Genomic DNA, 27,992 nt, shown 5'->3' on the forward strand with positions numbered 1-27,992 from the left:
CTTTATCCTGGGTGTTGGTAGACCCAGGTTTCAGCCCCCAACACTGAGGTCCCAGGTGACCAAATAGACTGCTCACCCCTGGGCAGGGATGATGGGTCCAGCTTATGCAATCTTGATTTGATACTCTACGGCTCTGATAGCCTTGGAACTGGGGTCCAGGGCTTGGAACCACGTGGAGACAAGGGCAGAGAGGTGACAAAAATGACCTTGTGAGGGTACCGATGCCAAGATCCCCATCTCTGGTGTTCCCGTCACTGTCCCTCTCCCTGCCTTGCTCAAAAAATCCTGGGGGACCGTCCTGGCCTGAGGTGACTCTCACCCTGCTCAGCTGTGGTTCTTCCTCTCTGGGAGGCTTAGGCTCAGGGCTGGCTTGCCCCTAACTGCTCCCTGCAGGGCTTCTGTCCTGAGACCTGGTGACTTCTGGACAGACCAGGCCTGCTTTTCCTCGAAGCCTGCAGCAGGGGGTGAGGCTCCTCTCATTAGCTTCGAGGCCCTGGGCAAGTGGCTTACTTCCCCAGTGCTCCATCCCCTCCTCTGTAAAGTGAGTGTGGAAGGAAACCTGCCTTGAGAAAACCATGCTTGTCGGGGCAGTTAACGCATGGCCTAGCATGTGCGTATGCACCCAAAATTGTGTTATTGTCAAAGCTATGAGAAAGTAAGATTGTGTTTCTGTCCCAGGAATATAAAATATTCCCCTCCTCTACTATGATGTAGAAGGGGACTTGAATTATCACAAACAACCCTATCATTTCAGAGAAATGTACTAACTATTTATTAGGTACAAGGGCCCGTGCTGGGCGATGGGGATGCAGCAGTCCCCTCAGATGGTTTCCAGTCCAGAAGACACGCAGGGAGGGGCCCGGAGTCGCAGTCACCTGCTGCTTCCTGCATCTCTCCATTGCCTCCTGGGCCCCGCCTCCCTCCTGCGTCCCTCACTCTCTTGCTTCTGAGCCCGGGAGTGTCCCTACCCCCACTGTGACAGGACGACCAGTCTGACCCGGGAGGGCTGCTCTGACTGTTTCAGGAGGATGCCAGGGCTCTGTCGACTTAGCAGATGCTGCCACCTTCAGCTCCATGGGCATCACCCTCTCGCTGGCCTCAGAGGAGCCAGAGTCCTGCCAGGAACCCAGGGGAGGTCTGCAGAGGACAGAGTCCAGTTCTGGGGGGCCCGTGCTGTCTGGGTGAGTGACAGGAGCAAGAATCTTCACCACAGGAGGAGGTGCTGGGTGAGGACAACAGTAGCACAACTGAGCTTGCTGCTTCCATTCGGGGGGCTCAGAGAGTGTGTCTGAGCCAGGCCCCCAATGCTTCCTTCCCAGTTCTTTGATGTACCTGCTTATCCACTCCGTGAACACCCCTGTGCTGGGCGTAGGCACAGCTGTCAGGGTCCTGCTCTCAGGGTGCCCCCAGGGGACTTGTGTGTCTGGGAGAACTTCCTCCTGAGCCCGGGCTTGGGAACGTCCAGATGCCGAGGAAATTGAGCCCGGCATTCATATTTCCCTTCTCTCCTTCAGCTGAGACCTTGCCCTAAGGAGCTCCTTGGGCTGACCTCAAAGCCTTGCTGAGCCCAGAGCCTTGTCTTCCCTGCTCCACATCCTATGCCCAGGGCCACACGCAGTCCAAGGCCTCCCCTGCCCCTGGCGCCAGCTCCCCATCTCCAGGCTTATGTGCTGCTCAGTACTACAGGCCAGAGCCCACGGGACACCGCCACCAGGCTGTCTGGTAGCCCCTCGACAAAAAAAAAAAAAAAAAGACTGCATCTCCAGTGTCCCCTCCCCGGCCAGCACGTGCCATCCACATAGTGCACAAGCCCCGAGGCTGCTCCTCGTCCCACTCTGACCCACCCGCGAGTTCTTGCCAGCGCCAGCCCCCTCCTCGCCATTATTCCGGTCTAAGCCGCACTCCTTCTCTGCTATACCACCCTGACACACACACACACCCCGCCCCCGTTTGCTGTCTCCCTTCACTCCTGTCCCCTTTTCCACACACAAGCCAAGGCTAACTTGAAAACTCTAATTAAACGGTGTCGTTCTCCTACTTAAAATCCTGCAGTGGTTTTTCCCTGCAGTGGAGCAGAATTGAAGCCCCTCACCACGGGGCCATCACATCTTCCCGTATCTGGTCCCTACCTCGGATCTTGTTGCCTGTGCCCAAGCCCTCTGGCCTGGGCTTTGTTCTTTTTTTTTTTTTTTTTTTGGTTTTTCTCCGGTACCGGGAACCGAACTCACGACCTTGCGCTTGCCAGGCAGGCGCTTTGCCGCTGAGCTAAATCCCCAGCCCCTGGGCTTTGTTCTTGAATACACCAAGCCTGCTGCTGTGCTGGCCGAGGCACCAGCTGCTCCCTGTCCCTGTAGTTGTCACCTCCAGGCTTGGCAGCCTGGCTCTGGCTTATCCTCCAGCTCTTGGTTTGAGGATCATCTCAGAGACCTTCCTTGGCCCCTGTTTAAAACAGTTACCTGGTCACTCTCTGCTTCACCACACAGGCCAGTTGCTGGTGTTTTTCTTTCTCTGCTGACTGGTCCATTGTTGATAAGCTCCTGGGAGCAAGGACCTGGCTTGTCTTATATAAGACATACCCAGGGACTGAAAGAGGTTGCACATAGGAGGCTCTTGAGAAATATGGAACAAAACAAGAAAAAAATACAGAATGTGAACCGGGTGCAGTGGCACATCCATGTAATGCCGGCACTTGGGTGGCTGAGGCAGGAGAATCGCCACAAGCTTGAGGCCATGTAGTGAGTTTGGGTACGTAGTGAGTTCAAAACCAGCCTGGACTACATAGCAAGACCTTGTCTCAAAAACAAAACAAAACAAAACAGTACAGAATGAGTAAGTGTACGAATGGATGAAGGAATGAGTGAATGAATGAATGAATGAATGAATGGCTGCATGATATGGGTGTGTATTTACACTGGGGTTTTGTATGAGATTTCCCTAGAAGCTTCCCCAGGAGAGTCCATTCAACCCCTCTTCCTGCAGCCTGGTTGTCAGCTCCCCCCACAAAGTATCAGCATGGGCCCATCTGGGGCCCGTGGGACCTTGGGGTGCAGCAGTTTGCCCTTGCTTCCCAGCCCGCTCCACCCCTGCTCATGTCCACCCTGTGTTTCAGAGCATCACCAGGGGCCAGTGCAGGGCCCCGGCCACCCTCGGCTGCCCCTTCTGACAGAAATAAGAAAAGGAGCAGCAGCATCGCCTCCACGCTGGGGCTGAAAAAGCTCTTCTCGGCCCTGGGTCAGACTTCCCGGCCCAAGCTGGGCAAGTCCCGCAGCTACAGTGTGGAGCAGCTGCAGCCTGACGCACCTGGCTTGGCTTCACGCCCCAGTACTCCCCAAGTAAAGAGAGCCCCATCGTTACAGTCCCTGAATCCGGTGAGTCCCCCGGGCCCCAGGCAAGGGGTGGTGAGGCCCTCGGTAGCGAGGGAATGAAGGGCGAAAGGAGAGGAGCACTGAGGAAGCCTCCCAGGGAGCCCACGGTATGAAAGGGGAGCTGCTGGCGCGCCCACAGCGGACCTGGGCAGTGCGGGCTCCCTGCGCAGAGTGGACGGGAAGCGACCTTGAGTTCTGTCCTTCTACCAGCTCTGCAGGCCTGGGCTCACCCTAGGCTTCTCCCTCCGCATCTCCTTCCATTTTGCCACCTCTGCCCAGTCCAGGAGAGCTCATGGCCTGGTCATTCTGGAGCCTTCTGTGTGGCCACAGTAACTCTTAGTCGTGGCACAAATCACATCACACCGGGGTTACCTCGGTGCCTCTCTGCGTGTGGCTTCTGTGGTCTTTCTGCTGTGCAGGTCTGGCTCCACCACCCCTTGCTGAACGAGCGTCATTGGTCACTTACTGCATTCAGGATGAAGCTGAGACTGCTTGGTGTGGCCAGAGGGCTTCTGTGAGATGTGTCTCACCCCACGGCGCTCTCCTTTAACATCCTCGACCTCAGCTGCGCTATCAGATCACACACCGAATCTTCAGGAAAGTGTCCCCCCCCACACCTGCTCACCTGTCTGTACTCAGGCCGACGCCCTCAGGAAGCCGCCCAGTCCCTCCTCGTGCTAAGCGGGGCCTTTGCTCTGTGTTGCTGGCTGTCTCTGCTTCTGCCTTTCGCAGAATTTGTCACATAGATTTTAATTAACTTCAGTCTGTCCCCTCACTGGAGTGTAATCCTTTGAGGGAACACCACTTGACCTTTATTTTCCCAGCACTAATTACTGTAGCTCCTGTCGTGCTCGGTACCTCAGTACGCGGAGTGGGAGGGAGTGCACGGTGAGACGCAGGGCAGCTCGCTGCGTCCTCCCTCCCTGCTGCTGGTCTTGGCAAACCAAGCGTAGCTCATTTCCAGCAGGTCTCTGGAAATCCTGTCCAGTCGTTTCCAAATAGATCCCTCTGTCTCCTGTGCCTCTTCTTGGGCAAAATGAGGGAGGTGAGTGTGGGCTGGGCCATCGGAGGCTTTCATTTCTCAGGCTGCAGGGGGAGGAGAACGCACCAGAGGAGACTCCCAGGGACCTCTCTCATCGCGCAAAAAATACCGGTGTGCAGAATGACCGGAAGGCAGGGAAACAGGCAGAGAGGGCACACCGGGAGAAAGGCGGCCACGGAGACTCGCGCGCCGGAAACTCACTGCTGCCATGAGCTTACATGGGTCCAGGGTGTCTGATGCGGTACCTGGATTTATTGTCATCAGAGCTTCTATTTCTGTAAACTCCGCAAGGGAAATGATACCATTGTTCGTGTAGCAGAGGTTTACAGACATTTAAGCTGGCTTACCTTGAACAAAGATAGAGAGCAGCCTGGCCAAGATGGGGTGGGAGGACCAGCAGAAGAAAGAAATTCCCAAGAAAAAAGGTGTCTCTCGTAGAAGGATTTACATCCTCGGTGCCTTGGAGGGAAATACTTCCTGGCAGCGGGTTATGCTGCCACATGTTCGGGGACGTGGTTGCTTCACTGATTCGGTTTTTGTTTTGTCCCCAAGTGGGCAGCCACCTGGCCTCACACTCAGACATCTCAGCAGCTCCCCCAGGGCCTCCAAGCCTGTGTCAGAATCCTTCCCTTCTCCCCCGTTCCCCGGGAAACTTCTGCTTGTCCTTTCGGTCTGACTTGAATGTGACTTCTGCCAGGAAGACTTCTTCGGGCAGATGTGAGTTCAGGCTCCTTCGTAGGCTGCTGGGTGACACGCCTGCTCCTTTAGAGCACTTCTCAGTCTATTTGCGCTGCTGTAACAAAATTCCACAGAGCAGGTGACTTACAAACTACAGACACTTATTCCTGACTGTCCTGTAGGCTGGGAGAGGCCAAGGTCAAGGCGCCAGCGTAGTCAGTGTCTGGTGAGGGCTGGCTTCCTCGTGGACGCCTGAACCTCACACGGTAGAAGAGGCAAGGAAGCTCTCTGGGGCATCTCCTGTTCTCCTGAGGCTCTGCCTTCATGACTTAATCATGTCCCACAAGCCCCCTGTCCTTGGTGACTGAGTTTCAGCATATGAATTTGGAGGGAACACCAACAGTCAACCGTAGAAGCATGGGCTCCAGACATAACAACGTGGGTAACATTTGTTTAAAAGTCTGTTCTTCCTACCTCTGTACCACCCCCAACCCTGCCTTCAGAGCTGCCTCCTCACGAGGGTGTTTTCTAGAGCACAGATTCGTCTTGCTCTGCTTATTAACTTCACTCAGTAGCTCCTTAGCAGGGCATTAAGGGTCTTTGGTGTTGACCCCTTGCTTCTGACCCATATCCCACGACCCCCAAGGCCTCACCACCCAGAGCACTTGCGTGTTCCAGAATGCACTGTGCCTTGGATCACTGCTCCATTTCTGTCTTCTGCTTGGAGCATCGCATCTCTCTCTCTAGCCGAGAGCTCTTGCTTCGGTCTCACCCCAGCACCAGCCCCTCCAGGGCTCCCAGGCCTCCTAAAGTGAAGTCTGGCCTTCCCACGTGCCATTCACACTTTTAACCCAGCACCTACTACACGCAGCAGGAGCTTCCCGCTGACCTGTGCTATCCCTGCCCTTACCACTGTGTGAGCTGTTTGAAGAACTTTGACTTGTTCAGCTTTTTATGTACAATGCTTTAAGGTACACACATACGTAAAAATTTTTCAACAGAAGTGACCATAGAAGGAATGCTAAAGAATCACAAAGTATTCAAGATTTTAAATCTAAAAATGTGCTATTCTATCATTAATTTGCTTTCATTTTTTCTTAGTAAGAAAATTAGATTTTCCTACAGTAATATAGTAATATTTTAATATTAAGCTGTTATTTTGTCTAAAATTTAAAAAACCAAAAACTTTGATTCTTCCTATGACCTGTGTAGATCTGAAGTTAGTTTCAGTGTTGCTGCTGAGCCCTTGAAGTAGTGACCAGCGTGGCCCCAGGTTCGTGGTTGGGGCCATGTCTTCTGCCAGCGGTTTCCCAGGTGGCTTTTCTCACCTGCAATATTGGGCTTTCCCCACCAGGTGTCTCCCTCCCGCCAGCATCGGAAAGCTGCCTCCTTTCAAAACCTCCATTCTCTGCTGAGTGGCAGGGGCGACCGGTCCAGCCTCTACCTGGTGGAGAGCCCAGGATGCCCCAGTGCACCTGGAAGGTAAATGTGGGCACAGATGGCCTGGCGGATAAACTCAGAGGGTGACCAGTGGAACTACAAGTTAGTTCCTGCCTACCTCAGTATCACTGCCCTCTTTTAAGAGGAAATGAGAAGCCAGGTATGGTGGCTTCTCACTCTGGGAGGCTGAGGCAGGAGGATCCCAAGTTTTGAGTCCCAGTTTTTGAGGTTTTTTGTCTCAAAAAATAAAGAGGGCTGAGTGATATACTTAAATGCAAAGGGCTAGGGCCCAATCCTTGTACTACAAAGGGGGTGGTGGGAGGAAGTGAGGCATATTACCTGTGCTTTTCCCTCAACAAATCCCACCTGTGGAAAGGTGGTGGCTCGGGAGTCTTGGAGCGACCTCTCAGTGCCCTCACTCTGTGCTGAGAAGGTGAGAGGTTGTCAGGAGGGGAGGGCCGGCGGGCAGGTTTGAGCCTCTCTCTTTCTGCTGTCTCGTGATCTCCCCAAGTCAGAAAGTTTGGAGAGCTCCCCAGCCCTGCTAAAGATGTGATTAGACGCTCTGAGGCAGAGCCCTTGACCATGGCCTCTGCCGAGGCTGCCTTGGCCAGCTGCTCTTATCCTGGACCTCTGGATGGACCTGGAAACTTTATATGAAGTAATAACTTCTATCAGATCCCCAAAAGACTCTACTGAAAGCATTTAGAAGCCACACTCTAAGTGGTGGAGCTTTCTGGTGCTATGGCCGGCTCTGAGGCACCTGGGACAGATGTGGCAACCCACCGCCCTCCACCTAGAGCGCTCTTGGCGCTGGCTGGGTCAGCAGTGGCTCTGGGGAACCCCAGCCTCCAACACCAGACTCGGAGTCTTGCAGGCCTCCATCATATGAATGTAAACAGTGGAAAGCTGGGCCGCCATGCCCCACCGTCTGGCCTCACTGTGTCTCTGGTCCCCTCACAGGCCGGCCAAGGTCCCTCCCCGGCGCACCCTCAGTGTGGAGGATGTGGGTGCCCCCAGCCTGGCTCGCACCGTGGGCCGCGTGGTGGCAGTGTTCCCGGACGGCACGAGCGAGCTGCAGCTACAGCGTTCCCCCGAGGGCACCTTTGGTTTTCGCGTGGGCTCCGGGAATGGGCGCAGGGACTCAGGTATGCGCCCTGCCTTCCTTATGGGCCCCTGCAGCGCTTCTGGGCAGTGGTTAGCATTGCCTGATCCTTCCTTGTCTGAGCAGTGGTGCTTTGTGGATTCAGAAAGTTGCTGCGCTACAGGCCGCCCTGGGGGAGCTCCTCTGGGTACCAGGCCCTGGGAGTTGACGCTGTGACGGCCCTGGCAGCTACAGCTCTGGGTGACAGGGTTGACCCCACTGCCCCCCTGCTGTCTGGTGGCACCCTGAGATCAGAATCTGGAAGGCTGTCTTTCCACGGGGAGGCAGGGAGCTGCCTGTGCTTGCTGGCCTCAGCTTGCCCTTTGATGTGGTTGATGTGTTCCAGCGGTTCCCTCCTCCAGCTGCTGGTGTGTCTGGGCATGTGGAAAGGGCCTGCCTGTCTATGCTTCCTGTCCATGTTCTGTCCCGCCCTGGGTTGCCTTCTGGCTCTTGATTGCATCATCGGCAGGGGCATGGAGGGGCCCTGGGCCCCATTCTGCACTCTGGGTCGTCCTGTCCCATCCTGCCTGAGTCCTTCCGGGTGGCCTCATGTCTCCAGACTTTTGCCCAGGGTCTGTGGTCCAGGATGCAGTACAAGACAAGGGACCCTGAAGGACATCCCAGAGAAGATGAGTAGGGAAGGAGGCGCGCATGCTGGGGGAGGGGAAAGAGAAGAGACACGGGGACACGCCCAGGAGCTGTTTGGCTGGGCTCTGGCAAGGAGGGGTTAGTCCTGTGCTTTGATCTCTGAGAAAAGAAAAAATCTGCCTGTCACCATGCCTGCAGAATGCAGCCCAAGTTCTCGCCTCTGTTGCATAGCTCGTTGTTTCAGCAGATACATGCAGAGCACCTACCAAGCGTCATAGATTTGGGGGTTCCAGTAGCGCAGGTAACGGAGAAATCTCTGACCTCCTGAGAACACATTCCAGGGAGAGGGGGAGGCTGTGTCTGCAGTAAGTTTACCTTCTGTATTATGTCAGATAGCGAAATGGAAAGTACTGAGGAACAAAACACAAATAAAGCCAGCGTAGCAGCTGCTAGTGTGGGCAGCTTTTTCAAGAAGATGACACTTGAGCAGAGGTGGGGCTGGAGTGTGGGAGGAACCAAGCGGCTGTGGGGGGAAGCGCATTCCAGGCAGCGAGCACAGCAGGTGCAAAGCCCTGCGGGGAGGGAGCTTCGCTGTGGTGGGGAGGTGGGCCGTACCATCCTCGGGGCTCTGGCTTTCTCAGGGAGAAGGGAGTCTCTGAGGACTCGGAGCAGAGTTACCATGAACAGGGTGGGAGCTGCAGTGTTCAAAACAGACCCCAGTGGGAAAAGGTAGAGACAGGCAGAGCAGTTTTACCAAGCTACTTCCTCAGTGTAGGAGGGAGCTGGCGGTGGCTCGGACTGGGGCGGCTGTGGACCTGGTGAGGAAGGGGGGGCTTCTGGTGGTTTTGCACGTAGCTCTGGCCGAGTTTGCTGAAGGATGAGCATGAATGTGAGAGGACAGGTCTCCCCCGCTGGACCTGCGGAGGGTGAAATGGCAGTCTTCACAGGGAGATGACGTTTGCCTGTCCCTACAGCCTCTTCTTAGGCAGGTCAGAGGCCTCCCAGGCCCCCCGTCGGAAGTCAGTGGGGAGAGAGCGTGTACTGTGCCACCCGGGCTGGGGGGCCTCGCGCAAGTGACTTATCCTCCGAGCCTCAGCCCCCTAACCTGTGGAACGAAGACACCCCTTGCCTGGAGGAGGCACGGGAACATTTGACGAGGTTCAAAATAAAGTGCCTGGCTCTTTTCTTCCCTTCCTTTTCAGAAGGAGAAGGTACATGAGAGAGCAGAATCTCTGACCAGGACCAGCATGACCTGCGTCCCTGTCAGTGTGAAGCCCAGCACCGTAGGGGGCTGCGCTCTTCCCTCCCACGGAGGCGGCGCCTCCACCTCTGTCTCAGAGCTGTGGTGCGCCAGGTCTCTGAGAACTGAGAGGCTCTGTCCTGGCCCTGCTCCCGCGGGTGCCCCTTGCTGGGTGTCCCACTAAGGTAGGGCCCTGCCCCTGCTGCTCAGCTGGCTGCTGGCCATCTCACGGCGGTCCCTGGGCACACAGAGCGAGCGGGTGCTGGTGCACCTTACCTCCACCTTCCTCCAGAGCCAGGGTCACATCTCCTGGGCTGCAGAGGGGGTGAGCTGAGCGGGTGCTGGCTCCTTGGTAAAATGTCAGGATGTTGCTATTAGCTTGCTGGCTATCATATCTGTTTCCATACGAACAGCAGGCTTTGCCTTCTGCTCCTAATTGGCTACGGTGTAGATTGCACATCCTCACAAAGAGCACCTCCAGCAGACAATAAATGCCCACAGGAGCAGACTGTCTGTCATATTTCTGTTATGACTTTCGGTTAGGAAACCTACCCAACGCTCCTGAAAACGACCAGTGATGTCAGTGTCTGGTCAGGCTCGGCTGCATTCTTTGGGGCTGTATCATCACTCCCGTCCCGCCTCTCCCGCTGCGCATCAGGCACTTGTCAAGGTTTACGGGGCCCCCTCACCTTCCTCTCCCTGGGCCACCTGTGTGGAGATGAGGCGGGCAAGCTGCTGCACCACCTGAGAGAGCAGGGAAAAGGGGGGCAGAGCCGGAGAGAAAAGGCTGTGCAGCAGGATGGAGACACCTTTGTTCAGGGGGAGACCAGCCTCTGCCTGGCTAGGAAGCAGTGCAAAGCGGCTGAACACGGCAGACCAGGGACAGGGAATGTGTATAAAGACCAGCTTTGCTTGACAGAGCTACAGACCGCTGCGTGCCGCTGTGGAGGAGGAGCAGACACCTGTGCTCTTGCAGACCTCTGGACTTCCATGGCTGGGGCTGAACAGGGTGCTGTGGGGCCTGGGGGACCAAGCAGGACTGCTGATGGGTCCCAGATGCTGAAAACTGTCAGGCCAGGACTGAGCAGCCAGACCAGATGGCTTTCTGAGTCCCTGCTAAGCGTCGAGCCTAGGAAAAGGAAGTGGAGCCAGACTGCAGGGCAGCTCTTCCTGTTTCCCCTGTGGAGCCACTGAGCCTGGGTCGGCCGGTGGTGAGCACTAAGCTGCCCCGGTGGGGTCTGCTGATGTTGTCAGCCATGCGAAGGTCACCCCAAAAGATCATCCTCTAGCAGACCTAGCTGTGCTCCAGACCCACATATTCCCTTGGCATGGAGCATAGGCAGTAGGCTCCGGTGACTGGAAGACCCTGTGCCACATTTAATCTCAGGGGGGCACAGCTGACAGAACTTGAGAATCACTGGGTGCTCTTGCTTGCAGCCGGGAGAAGCCAGCCTAAGCAGCGCAGGTCCCTGAGGGCACCCCTGAAAAGCAGCCGGGGACAGACACAAAGACGCGGCTTCCCCCGGGGTCGCTCGCATCTTCTAGACCAGGGAATGACCGTACTGGCCAGGTGGTGGGGCAAAGAGGAGAGTGCGCCGCGGCTTTTAAGCATTTTTCCCCAAGTGAGGCACTGTATGTAAGACCAAGGCCCAGGTCAGCCCTGGACGTACTGTGAGGCCTCAACCACCTTCCCTTCTCCAGTGACGCTGTCCCACACCACCCCAGCCTTTGTGCCATGCCTGGGTTCCTTGAGGCAGCAACTAGGCCCCACCTAGCACAGTATTAGGCACCTAGTAGGAATTTTTTCTTCATTTTTAAAAACTACATTTCTGCTGTAAAAGTTCATCTCAGAAAAAGATGAGCTCATTCACACCTGCACTGATGAATAGCACCACCTTCAAGCATTATTTGCACCAGGGGCATTTCTACTTGAAAAGAGGAGCAGAGAAATGAGGTCAGACCATGGAGGAGATGCACTCTATCTCGGTATAAAGCCAACTGTAGTTGTGATGTGGAATGATGGTGTGTGTGTGTGTGTGTGTGTGTGTGTGAGCGACCATGCCCTGTGTGAACACCGCACCCTCACATGCGCTGTGTCTCCCTGGCCGATCGTGTATGCTCTCACGTGGGTTCCCCATTTCTCCTTCCCCTTTGCAGGGCTCTACGTGCAGGAGATGGCTGACCTGGACACCGCCAAGCTCTACTCGGGGCTGCTGGGGGTCGGGGATGAGATCCTGGAGGTGAACGGGGCCAAGGTTGCTGGGCTAAGCTTGGCTTACATCACGGAGCTCCTGGCCCATTCAGAGAGCCTATCGGTTCGTGTCCTGAGGCAGAGGCCTGTCCTTCGGTGACCCGGAAATGCTGCTGCCCCAACTACCGCCCCCTCAGGAGCCCTGAGCCGACTGGGAATGTGCTGCACAGAGCTGCTTTGTGGACTGAAAACACAGATCGTCGTGGCATCCAGCCCTTCAGGCTGTGGCAGGACTGCTGTGATGGACACCCAAGGGACAGACAAGGAGCCTATGAATGTATTTTGGTTAAGGCCATTAATGTATGCAGAACTGGGGAAAGAAAATACTGGTCTCTCTACTCACTAGAGATGGCGACATCCATCATCCCTTTGTTGGTGTGTGTGGGGAAGAGAGAGATTCGGGAGGTCCTTTGGTTGGCCTGGGAGAGCTAGCCTCGCCTCCAGGTGCCACTCCTGAAAAGGCTTTGCCGACCTGCAATGCTCCAGGAAGAGCGGACACCATGGCCCCGCGCCCTTCCTATCTCCACTCTCCCACTTGCCACTTTTGCCCTTCATCCAGAAAGGGGCGGGTGTCCTGGAGTAGCAGCCCCACAGCCAGAGAGCGCGTATTCCAATGCAAACCTCAGAACATGTGCTCTGACAAGGGTTTTATGGTCCTTCTGCATGTGAGAACATCTGGGAGATGTTATCTGGTAGCCAGAATATTAAAAATTTCCTAGAAATTTTTATGATATATAAAGTTAAAGGGGGACATGAAACCAAAGCCAGTTTCAGGGGGTGCAGCTGTGGTAGGCAGGGCTGGGCGAGTGCAATGGTGGACCGAGCAGCTCCCTCCCTCCCTCCCTCCACACCCACCCGCCCGCACCCTCCCCTCCATCGCTGCCTGTGGGGCTGCAGTTTGCAGCCTGGGCTGGTCTTTGTTCTCCTGTCCAGCTTGGAGACAGGGCTGCAGCTGGTGTCTGGCTGTCCCCCAGCTGCAAGCTTCCTGTCCAGACCTCCCTGGTGGCAGCTGTGGGTGGGCAGGGAGGCAGCAGGGAGGCTCCAGAGAACAGGCGCTGCCCATCCTGCCCCGGCGGGCGCTTCCTGCTCTGCACCTGGATACTGCCCAGAGGGTTGGGACTCTTTGAGTACATGGCTGTGTGTCAGTCTTAAATTATTAAAATGCAAAGCTGAAGCTTCTGCACTCTGAGTTGTAAAATTCTGGGCTCAGTTGACCTTCAGCAGGGGCTGGAAGCCACAGATACATTGGTGGGCGTGCCAGAGGGGAAGGCTGGGGAGGCCCCAGCTGCAGGGTCACAGTCTGTTAGATGCAGAAGCCTGGGGAGTGCTGGGCTGGAAGAGGGGCCCCGGCAAGGTTTATGGTGGGGAGAGAATGAAGCTCAGAGGCCTCGAGAGATGCAGCTGAGGAGAGGCGCTCAGGGCTGTTTGGACCTTGCCTGGGTACTGGCTGTGGTCTAAACCAAGACACCGGCTTCAGCAGAATCTGCTTGAAATGAGCATCCAGGCAGCTTTCACGGGGCAGAGAGGGTGCTGAAGCAGGCTCGTGGCTGAGGACAGCCACTGGGGGGCGGGTGGCAGGCCTCTAGGATGTCGGGGTTGTAATCTCCTGGTCCAGGGTCTTGGCAGCAGGAGCCGGGAAACATCCCTCTCATGTCCTGCAGTGGGGCAAGAGCAGGGCTCTCAGAGCCCCGAGCACACAAGATGGGGTGCAGGGCTGCCACGGGCGGGGTCGGGAGGAAGGAACTGGGGCAGGTGGGCAGAAGGGCCAGAGCAGCGAGTGGCTGTGAAGGGGCTGCTGGGACACCTCAGAGACAAACCTCACCCCCTCAAAGTGCAGAAATGGCCTCACAGCAGGAAACTACATAAGGACACTTCCGGGAAGAGGGGTTTAGGCAAGGCTGGTTAGCCCTAGGGGGCTGGAGCCTGGGGTCTGACAGCCATGCCGGGTTTTGTACCCCTCCGCACGGTGTGTGTGGGGAGGCGGGATGCGGGAGACCCCTGCTTTGCCAGAGCAAGCACTGTCCCAGGCGAAGGAAGGATGAGCACAGCACGGTGCCGGGCCTGGTTGAAAGGTCTCGAGGCAGCGTGGGAGACCGGCTGGAGAACCGGCTGCTGGGGGATGGGAAGGCTAATGGGCCGACCAGGAACCGGGGCAAGTGTGGGGCCCGGCGCAAGAATGAGGACCTGGCGCTTGGTGGGGCGGGGCGGGTGGCGGGCAGGCCTCAGGCAGGATGGGCAGCTCCAGACACGGCCTGAATTTTGAAAAGCAAAGTTAACTTGGGTATTCGGGGACTGCAGAGTCCTGCCCGCCGCTCTGCATATAGCCCAGAGATTTGGTAAGTCTTTAATTAAGGACACAACCCTGAATCCTTGCAGCAACTCTGGAGGGGACACTGCTCTAACCTCCGGATCACAAATGAGGTGTGGGAGAGGCAACTTACCCAAGATCACAACCGCAAATCCCAATGACAGGATTCAAACTAGCTGTCTGCGACTCCGGGGCTGTGTCCTCCCACCCTCAGGGCCCTCATGATGGCTCATCAGGACCCCTGCCCCCACGCACCGGCTCCGTGCGGAGCACAGCCTGCCGGCAGCGCAGCCTTCACCCGACGGGCCCCTTCCTGCCCGCCTGGGCAGCTCACTTCCCGGGGCAGTGTTTCCAAGCCAAGCACGGCCCACCGGTGGGTCACAAAAGCAACGTAATGGGTGGAGACCAGCATCTTTAAAAAGGAGAGAGGTCGGAAGAAAATAAAAGAAACCTGGTAGAAGAGAATGCCTCCCCCAAGGCAGGAGGAGGTTCTCCCCTGCCCCCCAACCCCGCCCTCTTTGAGCTGGTGGGGGTGGTGAAACCTTGGCCTGCCCCTGACAGAAGGCCCCCTTGCTCTGAGGTCCCTCACCAGGAGGCCTGAGAACTAAGTGTGGACGCACTTCCTGGTCCTCCGAACTGGCTCAGGGCAGGGGAATTCTCTCACTTGGGTAACTGGCAGGAGCTCAGGTTGCTGGTCCCCATCCCGCCGCCCCAACTCCACCCTTCCATTTTCCGACTGTTCCCTCCTGCTCGCCTTGTATCGCCGCCGGAATGCCCATCACCCATGGCCTGGCAACGTTCATGGATTCGAGGGCCTGGCCTGGGGGGCATCCCGCAACACCTGCATGCTCCCCTTAGCGCCTGCAGACTGCAGTCATGGGCTCTGATTCTCTTCGGGGGAAGTGCTTGTTTATCCTCCATAAAACTTACCAGGCGACAACCGGAACTCCCTAGTCCCTCTGTCCTACCCATTCCCCACTCCCAGCCCTCGTCTCCTTCTGGAGCTACTCAAAAGGCCGCCGTTGTCGCTGGATCCCCTTTCCGCCCTCCTCCACCATCCTCTGTGAAGTTTTTCTTTCCTGTAGAGCCAGAGCACCTGCTTAGGAATGGCAACAGCCTTGCTTGGCAAGAAGCTTCCTCAGCTCGCAGGCTATGGGTCTGGCCAGGTCAGAGTGCTGGCCCCAAGGAAGGGGGCTGCTGGGCCTGGCTCAGACACTCTGCCCACCGAGCCAGGGCTCAACAGCTGCCCCACCTGTCGGGGGGATGGGAGCTGTCCTGTGGATGCCAGTTACACATGGGGCCTGCCTTTGTTCCGTCCTTCTGCAGTCTGGGCTCAGGCTCCCACTCCGCATGGAGCTGCCCCAGGGGCCCTGGCCATGGGCCAGACACAGGGGAAAGGGATGGTCTGCCCTTGGGGTGCCCACATCCTCAGGATGACCGCAGCTACACCCGTGAACAAAAGACAAGCCAGATGCTAAGGGCAGGAGAGCCAGGCCCAGGCGCTGTGGCCTCCAAGCTCCCCAGCCTGCATGCAGCTCTGGAGCTGGAATGCCGGCAGTTGCAGGAGCGCCCTGCAGCACTGATGCCAGTGGTTCTCACGGCGGCACCTGGACTGAATCGCCAGGCTTCACTGGCTTTATACAGTAAGGAGTTTGGCTCAGTTTTGGATTTTTTTTCGGGGGGGGGGGGCTGTCTATTTCTAGCCAAACAAAAGCTCCAAGACATCTCAGCAGTGAGGCAGACCTGCCTGAGATCCTGGACCAGATTCCTTGACTCTACAGTGAGCTTAAAGGTCCTAGTCAAGTCTAAGGTGACTGTATACATGCTTCATCCGAGGCACCTCAAAGTTCAGCACTTTAATCCCCCACTGACCCATTTAGCTGTTTTGATGCCGCTTCCCCTCTCAGCTTTGGTTACTATCGTTTCTCAAGTTAGAAACATCTGCTTGCCATCCCTGAAATCAGAATGGCATCTTTTCCCCCTTATGGGATGCTTCATATGGTCCAGCTAGACCAGGGTTCAAATCTGATTCCCCAACTTAATAGTTCTAGCTTTGGGAAAATTTCTTAATTGCTTCACATCTGTTTCCAAGTGTAAAATGGGTCTCAGTAGTGTCTCCCACAGGGGTTGTAGGAGTTGCTGACTTTTCCCAAAGGTCAGCACTTCCAGAAGGGGGATCAAGGACGTGATTCTTATTCTGTTCTCTCTGTTGCCCCACACTCTGGTCCCAAAAGAAACCCTGTCCCCTGTGGTATTTTGTACACGGCCTAATTAGTTTGGGGTTTAAGAATTCATTAAGAATGCAGCTGGTTCAGCCAGAGAAAGCATAATTCATAATTCCAATCTCCTAGCAGCCGCTACCAACACTCCCCTCACCCCAGGCACGCCTGCTGATGTTTACTGGTGGCTGTAGGAAGAGGACCTGTGGTTAGGTATGAAAACAACTAAGACCACACCAGGTATAGAGGCATGTAATTGCAGCACTCTGGGAGGCTGAGGCAGGACTACAAGTTCGAGTCTGGCCTGGGCAGCTTAGCAAGATCCTGTCTCAAAACGAAAAAAGGGGCTCGGGGTATAGCTCAGCGTGAAGGCCCAGAGTTCAAGCGCAAAAACAACAAAACACCCAGCACAAAGTTCATGGTCTCTCCATTTCTCTTTAATACTGAACAGTATTCTTCCATAGTTGTAACACAATTTCAAGAGCAGAAGTAGGAAACATTACTGATAAACTTCAGGATGTAAAAATATCACTTTTTAAGGGTGGCTAGTTGGGTTTTTGTTTTACATAAGTATTCTTTAAAAGTTTTCAAGTTTGTGGTGTCATCCAATCTTAGGATTACAATCAAAAGCTGTGGATGATGTTGTATTTTTCAAGGACTTTTTTCCCCTGTAGCCTGGAGTCCCGGACACTGTAGTCAAGTGTATGCTGAACTCCCTGGAATGCTGGCCTCAGGCCCACAGGACAGAGGCCTCAGAATGTGCATTCCTAACTAGTCCCCAGGTGATGCGACGCCACCACAGGTCCCACTCCCCCCCTGGGAGTCATGTCTAAAGGAAAAAAAATCTACCCGTGAGGGTGGTCAACTTCTGGCCCCAGGGCTCTGGCTCCTTCTCAGCCTGTGAAAAACGAATGTCGCCTAGAAGCCACCAGGTGCCTGAAGTTCTAATCCTGACATCTTCAGTGTGTGCCTTCCAATTATTTAAAAATTATTTATCCTTGGAAAAATATTTAATGCTTTGTTCCTGGTGAATTTTGCCATGTATTCTACATTGTATTTCTGAATTATACTAATTTCTGATTACAAATAAGCTAGGGAAAACATATTTCCACTTACAAAAACAGACTCCATCACCATTTACAGCTTGGTTGCTACCTGGCTTCTAGGCTGCTCCTCAAGGACTGGACCATCCTCTCATTACCCACAGATGACAACACAGACATCTATTTTTCTGGGGTGAAGACGTGTGTTTCTCCAAGACAACCCGTAGCAGCAGGGTCACACCTGCCTGCGTGCGGAGTGCCTCATCTGAATCTACTTTCTGCTGACTGGAAAGACAGTCTTGAATACTGCGCCACCCCAGGTCTGACAAAAAGCTTGGCTGGAGCAGGGTGCAGAGCTGCTGGACAGGGGCCCAAGGGCGTCAGTCAACAAACAAGAAAGGTGGGTGGTCTTATTCCTAACATCTGCTAAATAACCAAGTGGGGTTTGGTAACTCAAGTCCTTAAAAAATAAATCTGGGAAATACTTTCTCAGTGTAGGCAGAGCTGGCAAAGCAGGTCTGTGAAATGTGCATGTCAAATGCAAGGAGTGCTGACCCTGGGGCCCGTCACAGTCAGCACAGTGAATGTATCTGCACAAGCATGGGAAGGTGCTTCTGGACAACGGTCCCATCGGAAGGAAAGAGCACCGGCATCCGAGGTAAAGCAGAGGGAAACCAAGTTCTTTTCTTCTTTCCTCACCCAGCCCCCCATCACCGAATCGGTACAGCTTGTGATGTACAAAGACCTCCCAGGTATACCTAGATCAGGCAACCTGAGCACGGGCACTGGGATTTTCAGAGCTTCAGTGTTTGTCTAAAAGGTTTAAAAAAAAAAAAAAATCACCAAGCCTTTGGGGAGGAGTTAAGCTCCAGTTAGCATCATTCTCCTTAAGTTCTGTCACTGAGGTCAGCTTTAAGTGCCTTAACCTGTCTCACAAAGTGTGTGGGCTCCAGATGACCCCGTCCAGAATGCAGCGCACGAGTGACTCCATGCACATTGGGGTGAGCTGCCATTGTTCCAGCAGGAGGATCGCTCTCAAGCACGCACAGCCCCGAGTCTACATCAAGGTGATACCTTCGGAGATCCAATCTCTTCGAGCCCTCTCCTTTCCGGGTCACCAAGCACTCACAGGAATGCTGTGCAGGGCAAAAGGGTTGTTTTACTTCACTCAAAGCTCTCTTGCTTTTCTGCACTTAAGAGCAGAGAGCAGTTTCCCGGTGAGCATCACCAAGGAATGTGTGATTACACACAGCAGACCGGTGCGGCCCCAGTGCGGCCCTAGCCTGGGTAAGACCGCTTCAAGTGTAAGCACATTTCTGAAAGCTGGGAATGGGTAAGGGCAGTGGACTACACTTCCCCTACCTGGAAGCAAAGGCCCTGGGAGGGGCAAGCGGCTGCATCCTGGTGGCCCACAGGCCTCTCCTCATTGTCCTGAATTCCAGAAAGGACTGTGGTGAGGGTACACGGTGACAGAGCAGGTGACAAATCTGGGAGCCTTTTGGTTTCATCTTCTCTCCACGCTTGGTGGGCAAAGAACATTCTTTTTGAACAAAAGAAAAATATATGCGTTGTCTTGTAAATTCGGGAGGGAAAGAAATGCCAGTGAAAGGAAGAGAGGGAAAAAGGTATGCAGTCCATACTTTAGAAGTCCATGCTTCCCAGGCAGTCCGTTTTTGTTTTGTTTACAAATTCATCCCATGGTACTAGATGAAGCCAAACAGTACAAAGTCCACAGAGTTGAAATGCAACTCATGTTTATCATTCAATTCCTTGATCTTCAAATGTTATGAATTCTTTAAAAAGGTAACAGGGAATAGCTGTCCCTCTGGTCTCACTTTATGGCCAGGGAAATTACCAAAAGAAAAATCTTGGCTCCATCACCTTTACTCACAGAAGGTAAAACACTTAACAGAGACAGATTTCTGTTGGAGTTAGACTAGATTTCTTTTCACAGCCCTTAATCGCACGAGGTGAGAAGGAGTAGAAGTTGCCAAGTTGTTGGCTACCAGACCCATCAGTCTGTTTAACGCTGGCTAACAGCAGAGAATAATGGGCAAGTTACCAAGTTTCCCCCCTTCAGCTCTGGCAGGAATTCTAAAATTATGGAAGAGCTGCATGTAACACACACACCCACACCCACACCCACGCTGTACCACACACTTCACTTCCATTTGCCACACAGTCCAGAGCGGGCATTGAATTGTGATTTTTCACAGTCCACAAAGACCAGAAATTAGGACTAAAAACTGAAGGTATTTTCGTTTTCCGGTTGGAATCACGCTCTGGCAGAATCTCTCAATGGTTCATTCCCATCTCACCCACCCCCACATCAGTTAAGTAAAATGTTCTTCCAGGGAACATAAATTGAGCTCTTTCTCTGTTACCCATCACACCCTGCCGCTTCTTTACAATGATGAATCTGAGAGTTGGTACAGAAGACCCAGCTCCCACCAGGCGGCACTTAAGCAGAGTGGGGCGCCCCTGCTGCCTCTTTCTCTCCCTAGCCCAGGGCACAGGAATGGACAACTGAGGTTCTCCAGATCACTAAAGAGGACATATTTGTCCTTGAAAAGAAATGCAGGTCTCTGGGCTTGTTCTCTTTGGCTGCCAGTTTAAAGCCTGAAAAGGGGACCTTCAAAATGAACATCCCTTCTGCAGGGACAGCCCAGAAGGGCACGGCAGCACCAGGCCAGGACTAAGTCAGCCAAAGGTAGGAGTGTGATGGCCCATGGGGAGAACACCTGCATTTTAAGTTGATTTTTTCTTTCAAAATGGTTCCTACTCAGCTTCAGCTTGTCAGGTCTACAGCAGTCAGTTTAGTAAACACCTTACATCAGTGAGGTCAACACAATAATTCAAAATGTATCAAACCGAACTAAGCAGGGGTCCCAACACTGATCCTTGAACTAATGGGAGGATCTTCTTCATTAGTGACCAGCCGTGCTCTAAACAGCCCTGACTGACACAGTCTGGTAACAGCAAGACAGTAACATGGCTTTTACATAGAAGACTCTTAGAATTCTTTGAAATGATAGCTGCTTCTTTTAATGTGGAGTATGATTACTATACTTGGGGAAAAAACACCACACTTATTTTGAGCAAAAGACTTCCATATTTCAATGCAAGGGACCATCTCTGGTCTAAGTTTATAGAAGACTATTTGAATAAATCTTAAAACTTTGTGTCTTAAAACATAAATAACTTAGTATCCCTTTGAAGTCCTTTGTCATATTTACTTTTTCCCTAATTTGCAAAGAAATAACTTATTCAATATATCAAAAATTAAAGTTGAGTGTAAACATGGATGTAAACCACCCTTTCCGTTTTATAAATTTGTTGTTTTAGCTTTCATCAACAGGCAGGTTTCCTTACCTACAATGATCCTAAACAAGATAAAATATCCTCCTTTAAAAAACTGTTACAGATATTTATTAAAAAGTGCAATTTAAAAGCTAGCTGGGCAAGCACACCATGGCAAATCATAAAAGGGGGGAAAAACCCACGAAAACAAAACCACAAGAAATACGTACAAGCAAGTGTTTTTAAAAAAAGTCAGTGTGCCGAGGAATGCTCAAAAAGACAAGAAAGCCAAAGCTCAAACTCTATCCACATGCCGCTGTTCTTTCCAAGGGCAAATGGCGGTGAGGACAGACTGGCAGCCGCCACCACCGAGTTCTGGCTCTGGATCCACCACTACTTCATCAGGTTATGCATCAGGGAGGTTATAAAAATTATCCGGTATACATGTGCACATTTGAGGCATTGCAAAAGTCATCAGAGGCTTGCAGTTTTTAGTGTCTCAGCAATCTCAGCTAGTTAAACTCAATAAAAGCATCTAACATTAAATCCGAATTGGCTCAGTTATCTAAATGGGAAATAAAGTCAAGTTGTCACCTTAGGGAAGAAAAGAATCAAGTTCTACAACCAAGTTGCCATTACTAACAGGTAAGAGAATTCTGGTCCAGAGTGCTGCTCTAGCCTTTTCGTAGCACGGGAGTTTCCGTGTAAATATAATGAGTGTACTAACCCCTCCAAACCCACCCCCAGTGCGGAGTGCCACAGGAATAAAGAAGTGTCGAAGAGGACCCAAGGTCCTAATTCATTCCAGCATGCTGCCTAGCTGTTCAACAACAGACTCAAGGGTTACCCTAAAACTGCAAGCTGCACCTGGGGTGGGGGGAGCCCTGGGGCAGCAACCTGGAGTCCTGAGCTCTGGTGACATCATCAACCTTTCCCGAAGCTGTGCCAATCAGGTCCCACTGCCCTTTTCAACTGTCCCTGTCCATTCAAGCCACAAGCGGTTAGCACCCCTAAGCTCCAGGGTGTTTTACGAGTTTCCATTAGTTATTCCTACCACCAAAAAAAAAAAAAAAAAACAAAACCAAATTGCACCTGGAAAAGCAATTTTATCTTAGCACTTATCCCTGAAAAATGAAACTCTGCGTTTTCTGTCACAAACTGCTTCTGAGCCTTCTGTCCTCATCAATAACCAGCTCTCAGGGACTTGGAAATGCTACAGCGATGGGAAACACAGCGTACCCAGCAGCCACATTCTCAACGGGTTTCTTTCGATGGGACACCGGTGCCCATCTGGGTAGGGAAAGTTCTGAGCAAAAGAAAGAGCTGCCCAAGACGGATGGATGAGCAGTGGTGACACTAGTGGGTCTTCTAGTTCTTCTGGGTGATGCAGTTCCCTCCTCCGGGAGCAAGGTCCAGCAAGGCAAAGCAGCGGCTGGCTATCCTCAGTCAGGACAGGCGGAGGGGCTTTTGTCGTCCAGCCAGGAGTGCGATCATCTCCTTCCTCTTCCTGTGGCCCTTCCAGCGCTGGGTGGAGAAGCTGTCTCAAATGTGGAGTCACACAGAGAAAAGGCCACACAGCGGCAGGTTTCCAGGAGAGGAATGTGACTGACGGAGTGTGCTTGTTTCTCCTCCTCCCCTCGGTTCCTGGACAGGAGGAACCACAGTGGTGGCGCCATCACAGCACTAGAAAGAGGATCAGCACGACCAACAGGACCGCAAAGAGGATGGCTATGGCACACCACTGGCGCCGATCTGGAAGGCAGGACAGGAAGATTAGCCGACCTGGGCAGTCTCCACTCCCCAAGACACAGGCTCATGGAATCTGAGCGCCTTTTAAACAGAAAAGGGACGAAGGTGCAAGGGACAGGGCAGAGAGGATCTGGACGCTGCGCCTCAGTGCCTGGTACTCAAATCCCACTCTGCCCTTGGCCTGCGCTTCATGCGCATCCAACTTTGCCAGCCACCCGAAAAGTGCTTCGGAGTAAGTGTGTGCGTGGAGTTCTCAGACCTTAGCTTTCCGTTGGTAGTTAGTGCCCCCCTAGGAAAGGTGCTGGCACTGGTATTAGTGTTTCCATCTCCCACCAGTCAGGTCATTTAATTCAACATGGCCAAGGTCCTTTTTCTGTGAACGCTGCAAGAGGTGCAAACTACTGTTGGCCACTTCAGGAAATGAACAGCTAAAAAACGGAGCTCCAGTAAGAGAGCATAATAAATAATTTTACCATACCTATTCAACTAAGAAGATGCATTAACCAGTAACCATGCTAAAGGAATGTGTCTGTAAGTGAAAGTAAATGAAAGCACAAGACTTTTCTGAACCCTTCTGGCCTACCAACATCTTAGGACAGCAGAATAGGATACAAAGTGGCTCAAGTCCTTCAGAATGGCTGGGAACAGGGAGGCTCCACAGGACAGAAAAGTCCACGCAAGACCACGAATACCTGCGCTGGCCCATGATCCTGCGTGTGGCTCTAATGCTACAACTGCTGCCACACAGAGCTGTTGTGAGAATGAAACAACACAAACACAGCCACACAGTCCGTAGTGCCCACTCCTGGGTCCAAGGGACGCTTTCCTACCTTGGGGAGAGGTACAGAGAACAGTCTCTCCATAGGTGAGTCCAATGTCTTCTACAGAGGGGCAGACTGGTAGAGAAGAATTTCACTAGCCTAGGCAAACTGCAGTTCAAACACTAGCAGAAGTTCCCCTTACACAGAAATGTAAAGCTAATACTTACTCATTGAAGTTTATTGGAAAGTCAGGAGATTTTAAGACAGTATAGCATTGAGAATCACATTGTAAGAAGGCTAAAATAGACTGCAAAACTCTCCACAAAGCAAAATATGTACTTACAATTATTTTAAATGTCATGTATATCAAAATCTTAGAACTGGCCAAGAGAACTGCCTCCAAATTAAAGCAAGTAACTCCTCTTTACTTCTTCTTCTTTTTCTTTTTTTGGTGGCTGGCACTGGGGATTGAACCCATGGGTTCTCTACTACTGAGCTATATCCCTGGCCTTTTTTATTTATTTTAAGATAGGGTTTTGTGAAGCTACCCAGGCTGCCAGGTGTGGTGGCGCACACCTGTAATCCCAGCACTTGGGAGGCTGAGGCAGGAGGATCACTGTGAGTTTGAGACCAGCCTGGGCTACACAAAGTGAGTTCAAGGCCAGCCTGAACTGCACAGTGAAACCCTGTCCTAAAAAGACCAAAAAAAAAAAAGCTACCCAGGCTAACCTTGAACTTGCAATTCTCCTGCCTTAACCTGCCAAGTAGCTAGGATTGTGAGCATGCGACACCACACTCAGCTCCCAAGTACCTTCTTAAAAATGATCACCGTCTCAACCTCAGACATGCCAGAAACTCACTAACTGTGCTTTGGACAATTATTCCAATTCTATCCATTCCTTTTCTGAAGTTGGACTAGTGCAAAGGGTATAGAGAGGCAGAATTGGTCTATCACAGACTTTTAACTTGTTTAACCCTCACTTCAGTGGCCAAGAAAACTTGCATATCTAGCATTCTTTCATCTCTTTAAGCGTGCTGGACTTCCAGTTTCCAGTCTGGCAAGGACAGAGCTTAGAAGTTATCACTCTGTCCTAACAACTAAAATACTGAACTGAAAAATCAATTCTTCTTAGATCCCTCAGAAGAGTGAGTCCAAGGTAGACTGCTGCCACTAATAATGTAGAAACCTGCAGGTCAATGCAGAGAACCACGACTTAACAGAGCATAAACCCGCCAGCAGCCCTCCACCAAAACCAGGCCTGTGGAGAACTTGCAGGGTAACTGGAACACTGGAGGTGCCGTGCAGACAGGGCTACCTTACGAAAGCTCCCAGGAGAGTAAGGTAAGGGGGATCCCCTGCACGTTTATGAGTTTTATCTCCAGAGGCTCGACCAGATTCTCACAATGAATGTGGGAGAAAAACACTCTCTTGGTTCTGAACTCAGAGAGACAAAAGCTGTTTTGAAATAAGCTAGAGATTTTGTCCTTAACAACGCCACACCTCTGGGGAAACTATGTTACCAGAACCTAGGCTGCTGAGGTTTATCAGAGCCTAAGTAATGTGGGAGGCAGGAAAAGCCAACTCCAGTACACTCTAACCATCCTGTCCCACCTTGATGAGCTCAGGTGATTTCAGAACACAAAAGGCGCTGCCTGTGAAAGGAGTAACTGATATGGAGGTCTCATTAAAACTGAAAACTTCTGCTCTGCAAGAGACACTGTCAAGAGAAGAAGGTAAGCAAAAGACTAGGAGAAACTATTTTTGAAAATCACATCTGATAAAGGACTGTTATCCAAAATGAACAATGACTTTTAAATTTCAACAATATAAAACAACCTGGTTAATAAAAATTAAAAAATAAAAATAACCTGATTAAAAAAAAAAAATTAGGGGCTGGGGATATAGCTCAGTGGCAAAGAGCCTGCCTGGCAAGTGCAAGGTCGTGAGTTCGATTCCTGGTACCGGAGGAAAAACAAAACAAACAAACAAACAAAAATTAGCAAAAGCCAGGCATAGTAGTGCATCCCTATAATCCCAGCTCTTGGGAGGCTGAGGCAGGAAGATTGATGGGAGTTCAAGGCCAGCCTGGGCTACACAGCAAGATCCTGTCTCAGAAAAACAAAATTAAATTTTAAAAAGGTGACGTAAAATTTAGGAAGCAGTTCTGGAACTTCGTATTTAATATTTTATACCACAGTTATCCTGCTTATCTCATGGCTGGCCCATCTCAGGAAGTGAATCTCCCCTTTGTCTAGCATATTTACACTGTATATACTACTCGGCCTTTGTCATTTCATAGTTGTTTTGGTTATCAGATCAATGGTTATCACAGTACTTGGGTTCAAGTAACTCTAATGCTGCATCACTGCTAGCCACAGTTTCAGTTACCCACTGGAGATCCTGAAACCCACAGATGAGGGGGAATGGCTATGACTGGTGGTACATTTACACAATGGAATATTATTCAGTGCTAAAAGATGAATGAGCTGTCAAAGGCACGGAGGAAACTTACATGCATATTATTACATAAGAGAAACCAATCTGAGAAAGCTCTATACCGTAGACTCCAACTATATGCATGTTGGAAAAGGCAAAACTATGGAGACAGTAAAAAGAGCTGTGGTTACTGGGGCAAGGATGGAGGAGGGATCAAAAAGGACAAAAATTAATACCACAGCAAGACACTACCTCATTCCAAAAAGACAACAATAAACGCTGGAAATGTAAATTGGTACAGCCACTGTACAAAACAGTATGGAAGTTCCTTAACAAACTAAAAAGAGAGCGACCATACACCCCAGAAAGCCCACTCTGGATATACATGCACCCGAAGGAAATGCGGTGAGAGTGTTGAAAAGGCAGCTGTATTCCCATGCGTATTGAGCACTGTTTACAGCAGCCAGGATATGGAATCAACCTAAATGTCCACAGAGTGAGCGCAAGGCCAGCCTGAACAATAGAGCAAGACCCTGCCTCAGAAAAACAAAAATAAAACAAAACTCAGGGTTTCTGAAATTTCATATTTAATATTCTCAGACCACAGTTGACTTTAGCCCTTAAATAACTGCAAACTCAGGACCTGCCTCAGAGTCAGAAAAACAAAGAGAACTCCAAGGATAGCTTTTTCTCCTTTCTTTCTCAAGACATTTTGCTCTTCTAAAGAGGTAAGATGAACAACAGAATGTTGGAAAGTAGGGGTGGAGTGGATCTTCGTATAACTCGAAAGAATACATTTTACTGGGTAGAAAAATGGTAAAACCAATGTCTCCCTTGGGTCATTCACAGCAGTGTAGAGTCTGCTGATTTCCCCCAGGAAGCAGCCAGGCAAAGGGAGGAGAAGAAAGGAGTCTGCCTCGGAAGAGCTGTGGATGCGTTTTCATTACTACCTAAGCACACTCCATGCTTCCTTTATATATGCAGGCTTGATTGAAAATAGGGGGTTTAACCAAAAGTTAGAATACAGGAACAAGACAATTACAAATTAGCTGGCTGACAAGCCGAAGCAGATACCAGCCACAGGAGGAGGCTTATGAACAGTATTTTTTTTGGTAGCAAGCGAAGATTAAAATGCAAACACAGGTAACCTGCCCAAAATGAAGGGCCTTTCAGACTAACTGTTGGCTTATTCTTGTACAAATATAATCACAGTTCTTACTTTGCATCCCAAACTTTTCTTTTGGGAAAACATAGAATAAAGCATAAGCCAGCCTCAGGGCTACTGACACACATGGAGGCGCGTATCACAAAGCAAGCACTTTATTCTAAATTATTCATACCCAGAACGCTGGGAAACAAAGACACAGTGGATCTTTGTTCACTCGTTCTTCCCCAACAAAACTGGTGCTGAAGCAGCTACTTGACTTTGCAACTAATACACACACTAGTGAGAGGCCTAGTGTTTAAGCCACTTACATAATACCTCATTACAACACTTATTTTTAAAGTAGAAGGGTAAGGGTGGAAGAGAATAGAGAACCAGAGGGAAGACTCTGCAACCTTTCTGTAAGCCTCAGTGTGAAGGATGAAGGGCCTGCTTCCTATAAATGCACAGCTTCAGGCAAGGGAGTGCCTGCTAGGAGCATCAGGTTATTTGCCGTAGACAGAAAGGAGGAAGTAACTCTAGAGATGAGCTCTCCTTTGCTTTGGATCTGACAGGTCCTTTGCCCCTTAGGATAATCTGTTGCCTCATGGTATTTTTAAACATTCACTAAGTGTGACTACATGACAACACTGCTAAACACTTTTACATCATGATTTCATTTATTCCTCACAATGACCTTGAGAGGCAGCAATCTATTTTTGTCTTTTGCAGATTTTTAAAAGTATTTACAAAGTACTAATACACAGCAGAAACTGTCATAGACATTTCCATTATAATTATTATTTAATTTATACTTCCCTATAATCCTGAGAGGTAGAAATCTTTTTCTTTTTCAGTGTTGGGGATGGGATTAAACCCTGGGCCTTCTATCGCGTGTGCTGGGCAAGCGCTCTACCACTGAGCCACACCCTCTGCCCTCAACCTATTTTTATAGATAAGAAACTGAGTCCAAGAGAACGGTTATGTAACTTGGCCAGCTACAAGGCTGAACAGTAAACATGTATGTATTTAAATCTTCCATGTCAGATGCACCTGATAGGAGGAAACCAACAGAGGAACGAGGTGTTAACAGGGAAGCCAAGAACACTCGAATACCTCCAGGGGCGTCTCGGTTCCTCCTCCCACCAAGCCACCTCCACCTGATAGCAGCAATGGATTTTCTTTGATTTAAATATATCGTTTCTCATGTAACCAGGGAGGAGGCTTGTAGTAATCAACACATGTGAAAACTTATTGGAACACATCCGATCTGAAAACTGCTACTT

At 51.4% G+C, this 27,992-nt stretch overlaps 2 protein-coding genes across 2 annotated transcripts in view; one reads left to right on the forward strand and one right to left on the reverse strand.

Moving 5' to 3' along the window:
• The window catches only part of Kiaa1614 (KIAA1614 ortholog), a gene marked incomplete at its 5' end in the record, with an annotated part of 33,523 nt that extends 20,604 nt beyond the window's left edge, over positions 1-12,919 (forward strand). The window contains 5 exon segments of the mRNA XM_005374988.2: positions 1,025-1,181; positions 3,110-3,368; positions 6,440-6,567; positions 7,486-7,670; positions 11,652-12,919. Coding sequence (XP_005375045.1) covers positions 1,025-1,181; positions 3,110-3,368; positions 6,440-6,567; positions 7,486-7,670; positions 11,652-11,845 — 923 coding nt within the window. The 3' untranslated portion in view covers positions 11,846-12,919.
• Positions 12,920-16,687: 3,768 nt separating this feature from the next.
• Stx6 (syntaxin 6) overlaps positions 16,688-27,992 on the reverse strand; it is a 47,302-nt gene continuing 35,997 nt past the window's right edge. Inside the window, exon 8 of the mRNA XM_005374991.2 lies at positions 16,688-22,367. Within this exon, the coding sequence (XP_005375048.1) occupies positions 22,291-22,367 (77 nt within the window). The 3' untranslated portion in view covers positions 16,688-22,290. The remainder of the gene's footprint in view (positions 22,368-27,992) is intronic.

The sequence above is a fragment of the Chinchilla lanigera genome, unplaced genomic scaffold, assembly GCF_000276665.1.
Source record: "Chinchilla lanigera isolate Chin_1 unplaced genomic scaffold, ChiLan1.0 scaffold00005, whole genome shotgun sequence".
Lineage (NCBI taxonomy): Eukaryota > Metazoa > Chordata > Mammalia > Rodentia > Chinchillidae > Chinchilla > Chinchilla lanigera.